Source organism: Sturnira hondurensis, unplaced genomic scaffold, assembly GCF_014824575.4.
Source record: "Sturnira hondurensis isolate 20B ecotype Veracruz unplaced genomic scaffold, ASM1482457v3 Scaffold0014384, whole genome shotgun sequence".
Lineage (NCBI taxonomy): Eukaryota > Metazoa > Chordata > Mammalia > Chiroptera > Phyllostomidae > Sturnira > Sturnira hondurensis.
The window spans coordinates 12,763,925-12,772,910 of NW_028087015.1; the positions used below are offsets into that span (position 1 = coordinate 12,763,925).

General features: G+C 49.4%; 1 protein-coding gene across 1 annotated transcript; it reads left to right on the forward strand.

The window, feature by feature from the left end:
• The first annotated feature begins 4,996 nt into the window (after window positions 1-4,996).
• PSMD10 (proteasome 26S subunit, non-ATPase 10) lies at window positions 4,997-5,559 on the forward strand. The gene has a single exon (XM_037062796.1). The coding sequence runs from the start codon at window positions 4,997-4,999 to the stop codon at window positions 5,483-5,485; it is 489 nt and encodes a 162-aa protein (XP_036918691.1). The 3' UTR covers window positions 5,486-5,559.
• The last annotated feature ends 3,427 nt before the right edge of the window (window positions 5,560-8,986 follow it).

Here is an 8,986-nt window from a genome sequence, read left to right on the forward strand (position 1 = left end):
GTTCTGTTTGCTGTTTTGTTTTGTTTTTTTTTGACAGGGTGCAATCTAGTCAATAAGCATAGGAGGAAGAAAAGTCAGAGACACAAGGAAGCCTGATGATTGCCGACATTTTGCTTTGTTGTTTTGCTTTGTTTCATTTTGTTTCACTTCAAGTTCCTGGGTGCACCAGGCCTCCGTCCTTCCCTGCTGCTGACTTCGAAGGAGATCTCGGTGCTCTGACTCAGGATCTGCCACCCGCGCTGAGGGCTCCCTCCCTCCTCGTCCTGTCCCTCAGTCCGCTTCGGGCCCTTCAGGAAATGCAGGCTGCTTGGAGTCTCACCGAGAGAAGACAGGGGGCGCTCTTGCCTTACAAACAGATTCTCTTGCTCTGAGCACCTCCCACACTTGTGGATCCCTCCCTCCAGCAGGGGTCCAGGGGCTACGCATCACTGAGGGGCAGGAGGGTCCCTTCCTCTGAGAGGATGGCTAGCCCCTTGAGGTAGGCTGTGAATTAAGTTAGTATTTGAAAAACCTTGTGCTCAGGTTTAAAACATAACACAGGAAAATGAGGCTGCACTTTTTCCATCTATTGACAAAAAGAAAGATCTGTAAAATCCCAACAGCGACAGTGAGGGTGAGGCTGCAAGGTGGGGGTCCAGGCCACTCCTGTTGCCCCAGGTGTTGCTGAAATCAGACGTCACTCTACCTGCAGAATCCGAAGGCCAGACTCTGTCATCAGGCTCTCCATGTGCTTGGAGGGAACCCAAGCTTGATGGTAGAGGGGGCTGTGTCCCAGGGACCTGCAGGACCTGCCCCCAGCATGCCCTTCTTTGACGGAAGGACTCGGGGTGGGAAGGGGACAGGAGCTGCTCGTGGGTTGAGGACCCTGTCCTGTCCCATCTCTTCCTAATTGTGAGCAAGGCAAGTGACCATCGGTGTGAGCCCCTCACCCACGTGTCCACTTCTGTGCAAAAGCACTTTGAAAACTGTAGCTGCTCTGCAAAGGTCACTCACGGAGACCTTCTCTTCTGACCCAAGGCCTTTGGGATGCAGGATTCCTTCGCTTCCTTCTCTAACCCCCTCCCCTCCCTGGGGCTCCCTGTCCAGCTGTGTGGGCAAAACTTTGTGCGCAAGAACCTCTGTCCACCATGGATAAAAATGAAACTGCCAAGACATGATCTACTTGAGGAGGAGAGGTGGTCAATCTCTCAAAGGAGAAGGACCAAGAGCCCCTTCCTCAAGGGCTTTTTAGGTTTGTAGCACGCAGGAATACAGGTAAAGCTCAGCAATCAATGTCAGGTGGTAAGGATCAAACAATAGAAAACATTTCAAAGAAATCTGAGGACTTAATCTGAGTCAGTGTCCGTCAGGTAAGGGGGCTGCAAAAACTTTGGGAGACATACTCACTTCCTGCTCAGACCCTTATCATATGAATGAAAACACTCTTAGCAAAGCAGGCTTCACAGGACTTTGTGAATTCTTTCTTATGCCCGATCACCCCGAAACCTGCCCTCGCCAGCAAAGAGCTGCACTGTCTTCCCTGTCATAGGTTTTTAGACTTACGTGGATTATTGCCAGGAAGCGTGTCTCCCAGATGGAAATGGGGACTCAGGCTATGTCAGAATAGCTAGGGAGTGAGGGTCCATCACACCTTCTTTGCTGAAGCCCCCTGAGTCCTTCCTTGAGGGCCTCCCAAGTGATTGTGTCTGGCTTAGGTTGTCCCTTTTCTGAGGGGTCGTATACCCGTCATTGACTGACTGACGAAGCGTTGGGGGCCAGAGATGAATGAAGCAGAGCAGCGCTCCTCCAGGGAGACAAGCTTTGTCTCCTTAGTGGCTCACAGTCCAGAGGTCGCTCACTCAGCCTTACCTATGGGGTGGGGTGGGCGGTTACAGCTCCTGAAACCAGGCAGAGCAGTTTCCAACACAGTTGCCTTGCACTGACTCCCTGGACATGTCTCTGCTTTTGGGAGCTGCACATCACATGTGCATTTATTTGCATGCACATAGAAGAGAACACGTGGTTAGACTCAGCCTGTCAAACAACCCCCCTGGGGGCCTTGTGATAGGGCTTATTGATTTTACCTTCTTATATATACGGTTTCCCCTGAAACAATTTTCAGTTAAATTTCTGTTTGGCAAGGTACCTAGTGAAATGCATCAGACCTAGAAAATGACAGAAACATGTTTAATCCTTCCAACTTACCCTTTTCATCCTGACTTAACCTTTCTCTTCTAACATGAACAAAGAAGTGAGGGCTCTTGACTGTTATGATTTGAGGAGATTAGAGGCACAGCTTCGGAGAATTTAGGGGAGTTTAGCCCTCCTGGGCAGCTGAAAGAAGATGCTCTGTATTTGGGGGCTCAGACCTCTGGGAAGAAGTATTCAGCCAAAAGCACAGCCTTCTTCTTGGCTCCGGAGGGACGATGCTGAGTTGGCCTCCTCGTTACCACTATTAGGGCCAGGTGGGTCTTTACGTCGACTCATTGTGTGCCAGGCCCCGCCCTGAGCACTTGGCGTGTATGTGGCACTTTATTAGGGTGACCCTGAGACACTAGCACAGCCACTGTGCGATGGCCTTCTTCATCTGGGCCATCTGCTGGTTCACTCATCAAGCTGATGGACTGCCAGCTTGGGTGGGCAGTGCCCTTGTGCCACCAGCAGTGCTGTGCTGAAGGAACAGGGCATTTCAGAAGGTCCCACGGACCCAGGCCTGGGCTGGGATCCCACACCGCCCTGCTAGTGGGGGTCTCAGGGAGTTCCTGCCTGTCTGCCATGTCCTGGGCTCACTCACAACTACTGATCGTGCCAGAGTCCCTCTCCTGGGGTCTTAGGGGCATTAAATAAACCGATGCTTTAACAAGTACTGCGTGCGCTGGAGCAGACATGGAGAGGAGAAAACACAATGCAGTTTGCCTCCTTTTTTTCATTCCTATTGAGTTCGTGGTATAAGAAATAAAAGTAAAAATATTTTCTTTGATTTCTATACTGCCAATGAGATGAGGAAGTCATGTGAGGAACATGTACTGGAAAAGAGAATCCCATCCATGTCCTAAAGAAAATCACTGTGTGTGGAAGCATGCACCTGAGAGCCTGCGCGGATTAAGGACAAGAAGTAAAGTACATGAAAATCTTTCCGTTGGAGCCTCAAACAAGCCCCGCAATCGCCGTCTGACTCCAGGCTCCTTGTGAGCAGTGTTTGGTTCCGCAGGGGTCTTTCTCTCAACAGGGGGGTAAACCTCAGTCAGCAGATCTGATCAGGGCATCAGCCACTGATGACTGACATTGGCTTAAATCCATGTTCTGATTATGAACGGGATGTGCATCCTCATGTTCACACACTTGGAAAATACAGAACAATATAAAGAGTATCAGAACCACTAGAATCCCACGGGCATCGATAACCACTGCGACCTACGGCTGGGTTTGTGGGCATGGCTCAGTAAATGATGGCCCCTTAGTCAATCTGGCCTGCCACCTGGGTTTATAAGTTCTGTGAGGTTCTACCAGAATGTGTCCACATTCATTTGTTTAAATATCGCTTAGGGCCATTTTTCAGCTTCAGTGGTAGAGTTGAGTCAGGACAGATACTGCATGGTTTGCAAAGCTTGAGATACTTACTATTTGGTCCTTTATATATGTAAACAGTGTGGAAAACCGGTTTGGGGGCAGTTTTTATTGTGCGAGTGTGAGTGTGTGTGTGTGTGCTCCTGTGAGTGTGCATGCCCATGGCAGGTCTGTTGAGTTGATGGATTCAGTGTGTCTTAACAAGTGGACTCTAAGAAGAACCAGTTCCAAAGTTTCTGGGGACCTAAGGAGTTTAATTTGGCCATGCTGAGTGTAAGGTAGCTGGGAGAGGGGTGGTGGTGAGGAGGGTGGTCTTGATGGAGGAGGGTCTTGATGGAGGAGGGTCTTGGTAAACTTGCAAGATATGGGCATGAGTAATGACTAAAGTTCAGAGAGAAACAAAAGACCAGAGATGGGCTGTGGGGAACATGATGTGATGAGCTGTTCTTATGTGGGAAGGGGAGGACTAGGGAGAAAAAAGAGGAGAGCCCCATGTCCCTGGGAGGAGAGTTTCATTAGCAGTGACAAATACTGCAGAGGTGACCGAGCTGAGGACTGTGAAGGGGCCACTGGACTGGAAAATTGGCAGGTGGTTAGTAAGTTGTGTAATCCCGAATGCTGCAGAGGACACAGCCCAGCAGGAGGTGGGGAGAGGGCGAACGGGTGGGGAAATGGTGTGGGGAGGGCAGACTGTGTTCTGGAAGATAATAGGCGTTTCCTGGAATAAAAAGTGCCCTAAAAATTTTGTGCATGTGTGCAAAATTCTTTAGTGGAAAGTTCTTTTCCCCTGTTATTTTAATATAAATCCAAGTGAAGTTTTGTCTGTGGTTTATAGATCTTTTTGAATAAAGATGTTGCTCCATATATGTAAGGATTTTAATATGGTATTATCCATTAACTTATATATGTGTTATGTTGCCTCAATGTGCATATAAATAAAATCTATATTTTTAATTGCCATAACAAGTCATGAACCCTAGGGAGAGAAATTGTAATACAAATCATTTGACAAAGCCAAGTTTTGCAACCCAATTTTGTGTGAATCCGCTTTATTTTAGCATGTCGGCTGGTTTGAAGAGGTGCGTATATTAAGCACCTTAAAGTTTAAGTAGTAAATGCTTGCTTTTTAAAAGGCATAGAAAATAACTTAGTTTAGAACTTACTGAAACATTTCCCCCACCCATAATAAACTAGAACTGGCTGCCAATATTTCGGATATTGTGTAATTCAGGGTCACCTCGTCAGGGCGTTGTGTGCTTTTTAACCGTCCCCTCAGTTTTCTTCGGTCGGGTGTTACGGGAACAGTCAATTTTTATTAATCATGCTCAACCCCACCCAGCCGAGTACCGTGGTCCCAGGGGTGAGTCTGAGAGAAGAGGGGTGTACGTGAGGGGTCAAGGGTCTCTAAGTGGGGAAGGGTCCTGCCGCATGGAGATCCTGGGAAAGTGCAATGGAGGGGTGTTTGTGTAACCTAGTGACCTGCAATCTGGCCGACAGCAGAGAGCTGGATGAGTTGAAGGAGGAGACTGTGGCTGAAAAACCCCTGGCTACTAGGACTGACCAGGACAGCAGAACGGCGCTGCACTGGGCTTGCTCAATCAGGCACAGAGAGATGGGAATTCTTGCTGCAACTGAAGTTCCAGTGAATGACAGACATGGTGCTGGCTGGTCTCTTCATATTGCTGCTTCTGCTGGACAGGATGAGATTGTAAAAGCCCTTCTGGGGAAAGGTGCTCAAGTGAATGCTGTCAGTCAAAATGGCTGTACTCCCCTACATTCTACAGGTTCCCAAAACAGTCACAAGGTCACTGTCATGTTCCTGGAAGGTAGGGCTCAGCCACATGCTAAGGGCCACTATGAGGCTACAGCAAATGCAATGGGCAGCAGCCAAGGGCAACCTGAAGATGTGCAAAGCATCCACAAACATCCAAGACACTGAGGGTAACACTCCTGTACACTTAACCTGCGGTGAGGAGAGAGTGGAAGAGGTGAAACTGCTGTTGTCCCAGGGATCGAGTAGAATAGAAATGGGCTGCAACATGGGGGTCCCCAGAATATAGGAGAAATCCACCCAGCCCATGGTTGGGGTGTGGGAGAAGTGAATGCTATGGTGTTTCAGATACTTTTGCATAACTATGGCAAGTTGATAGCTAGGTGGTGGCTGTGCTACTGTCCCAGGCAGAAGGTCTGTGTGACTTTCAGAGTATTCAGTGACTCTCGACCTAGCCAGGGGAGGTGGCCCAGCCAGGACGTCTGTCTGTCATGGGGGACTCCTGCCATGACTAAGAATGGCAGGGGAAGGAAGGTAAAGAGATAGAGGAACTGGCAAAAGTAGCCCATTGTAGGAGGGGCTGGATGTGAGGTACCAGGAAGCTCTGGGTCAGCCTTTAAAATGAGGGTGAGCTGAGAGAAAAGCAGGAAGCCAGGAGGAGGGCGTCCATGAGGAAGGAGCCACAAGGTCGGGGGATTCGGCTTTGAGGTCTGAGAGAAGTCGCAAGCAGCTACCAGTTTGTAGCTGAAGCAGTTTGCAGTGAAGCAGTCCACTGTGAGGGCTGCTGGTTTGTGAGGTAGAAGCCACGCCAGCTGGGAGTCGGGATTCTGCCACGTGGCCTGGGGTAGTGAGGAGGGCGGCCATGCCGGCTGAAGAGAGGGTGCAAGGAGAGAGCCGATGAAGTTGTGAGGGACCCTGCCTAACCAGGCATGGATTTGGGGGAGATGCTTTAGAACTGAAGTGTGACCGGACTGCAGACTTCTGCTTCTCTGAAGGATGCACGGGGAAGTCACCCTCTTGGGATGCGCGCCTCCTTGGACTCCACCAGGATCCACTGTAACACAGCACGTGTTTTCCTGAACCACTGCATGGAAGCTGAGAAAAGTGCACCCCAGATCCTGAAGGGGAGAGGTGCTGGGAGAGGATGGCGACTCTGAAACCTGTGAGTGTACCTTCCAGAGGGGATGGGGACCTGTTTGCACAGACAGCTTAAGAATAGGTAAGGATAGGGGGCACTTTGGGGCATGCTTTTGGCTTATAGCCTGGTGGGGAGCAGGGAAAGTGCTGGGTCTCGCGGGAGAACAGGGCTCCCAGCAGAAGTGTTCCCAGACCCCTGGGTTGGAACCCTGCAAATAAAAATGTGTTTCTTTCAACACTAACTGCTGGGTCCTGCATCGAGGTGACACGTGGATGGGCCCATTTGCTTGGTTACATTTACATTGAGAGTAAAGAAGAAAAGACACGCCTGGGAGTAGCCAAAGGCAGCCTGGGTTTACACTCAGGGGGATGGTGGAAGGTCAAGCAGCTTGGATTTACTCTTACTTCATATGTGTTGTGGTTTCCTCTGTGTCCCGGAAACAAATGCACTTGTGCACGAGACATTGTCTATTCAAGATGAGGGTTTTTTTTCACATTCAAAGTCACAAACACTTTGAATATTGTTCCTGCTCGGGTGTTTGTTCTTATTGCTTTCCAGGAATCGGGTGACTGTTGATGTCGTTCTGTGACTGATGTATATTCTACATAGAATTTTTGTTAATTTTGGGGAAGTGACTCCGTGGCTGCTGTGTGGCTCCAGCACTTCGTCGTGCGCTGTGTGTCCCCCTCTGAGGCAGCATAGCCACAGCGGCCTCTGGCCAGTTGCCCTGCCATGTTTGCAGGTGGATTCTAGAATGTTCCTTCTGTACAATTGAAACACGGCCTCACTCATTTTTCAAGTTTACTCAGAGGCCTATACCAAAAAATGTCTGTTTTTTCAACAGTATGTTTAATTTATTTTTGTTATAGGAGGAATATTTATGCATTTCAGAGGATCAAATCTTCAAAGTAGTGGGCCTGCCGCTCCCAGTTTGGCATTTGTAAGCACTAAAATAAAGAAAAATTACAGCCTGTGTAGGCAAGGTATCTTTTTAATGAGCCATTTCTCCATAAAAAGTGCTGTTTTTAAAAAGGAAGTTTTGAAGTACCTATATTAAGTCATCCTATATTAAAAAGAATGTAAATCCTAACAGGTTGTTACAAAAATTACTTTGATTTGTACTTCAGAAACTAAAAAAATAAAATGTTGAGAGAATTTTATTTGGTGGTGAAACTGCCGTTTTCTGGGTTTTTTCTCAGCACACTGAGATTTTGCTTCCCAGCAACTGTTGTCAGTTTGGTTCGAATAGACTCACAGAAAGTCTCCAAGGTCTGGGGGTCTCTCGCACTGATGGGGCGCGGGACCTGTGGAACCGCCCAGCTGCCGGCCTTTCCTTGCTGCCAAAAGGCAGGTCTGCGGGGAGTTGGCTGCGTCTCCGGCCAAAGGTGGCGGGTCCTTTGTCCATCACATGCAGAGAATGTTGAGGCAACAGGTGGTTTTTTTTTTTCTTCAGAGAAAATGTGGTTTTATTCATCAGGCAACCAGATGAGGAGACCAGAGAGGGAGCGCAGATTAGTCTCTCCAACCGAGACTTGAAGCAAATTTAAAGAACATGCTGAGGAGGGGCTGCACATAATTACTAATCTAACTCAGGGGGCCTGACTGGATAGTTTTGGAACTAAGCCACCTGAGGTAAGGACTGTGAAGGACACCAGGCAGGAACTAAGGAATTCCAGTTCCAACTAAGGAGTTATATGGGTCACTCCTGTGTGTGTCCATTTTGGGCTGGGCACCGGATCCTCCTCATTGACGGGCCTCTGTCTTCGTAATGGGGTCTGGATGGGAAGCAGAGTCACCTCTGTCACTTTAGTTCCATGAATCATGTTCCACTGTGCTCTCCAGGTCATTTCTGAGTCATGTGGCTGTTACTGGGCCTACGCAAGCCTCTGGGGCCCTGCCTGATCTGGCCGGCCTGGTAGTCTTTTGAGTGTTGGGAGGTGGTCTGGTGTTATGTCCTGAAAAACACTGAAAAATCGAGAGAGATAGATAGAGAGATAGATAGAGAGAGAGAGAGAGAGAGAGAGAGAGAACACTATAGGGTATGGTTTCAGTGTTGGTGCTGGGTTTCAGCAGTGAGGCAGAGACATGCTGCCCCATCCTCCCACCCCAGCCTGGGCTCCCAGGAAGCAAGGACGAGCAGGGTGGTGCTCAGCAGCTCCCCAAGGTTCTGCTCCCTCCTGTCTCTGCTGAAGAGCCTTGTGATGGTGTTGGGCCACCTGCCAGTCTTGGATTCCCTGGACCAGTAAGGGTGTTCTCAGGACCCTAGAGGCAGGGAGACTTTGTGTGTCTGTGTGTGTGTGTGTGTGTGTGTGTGTGGAGGGGAGGGCCGAAAGGGGTCCAGCCCAGCCCAGAGACCAGCCTCTGCAGGGGTATCATAGCAGAGCCCCCAACACCATTTGGGTGAGCTGCTGAGAGACGCCCCTGGTCCAGCTGGCTGGCCCCTCCCACCAAGCTGCCCCAGCTCTGGGGATCTCTAGAGGCAGAGAAAACCCAAAGGCGGTGTGTGGTGACCACTCTAGCCCTTCCCTTTT

Bases quoted from the DNA above. Each gene is read 5' to 3' on its own strand.
- PSMD10 (XM_037062796.1), top strand. From the start codon at position 4,997: ATGGAGGGGTGTTTGTGTAACCTAGTGACCTGCAATCTGGCCGACAGC.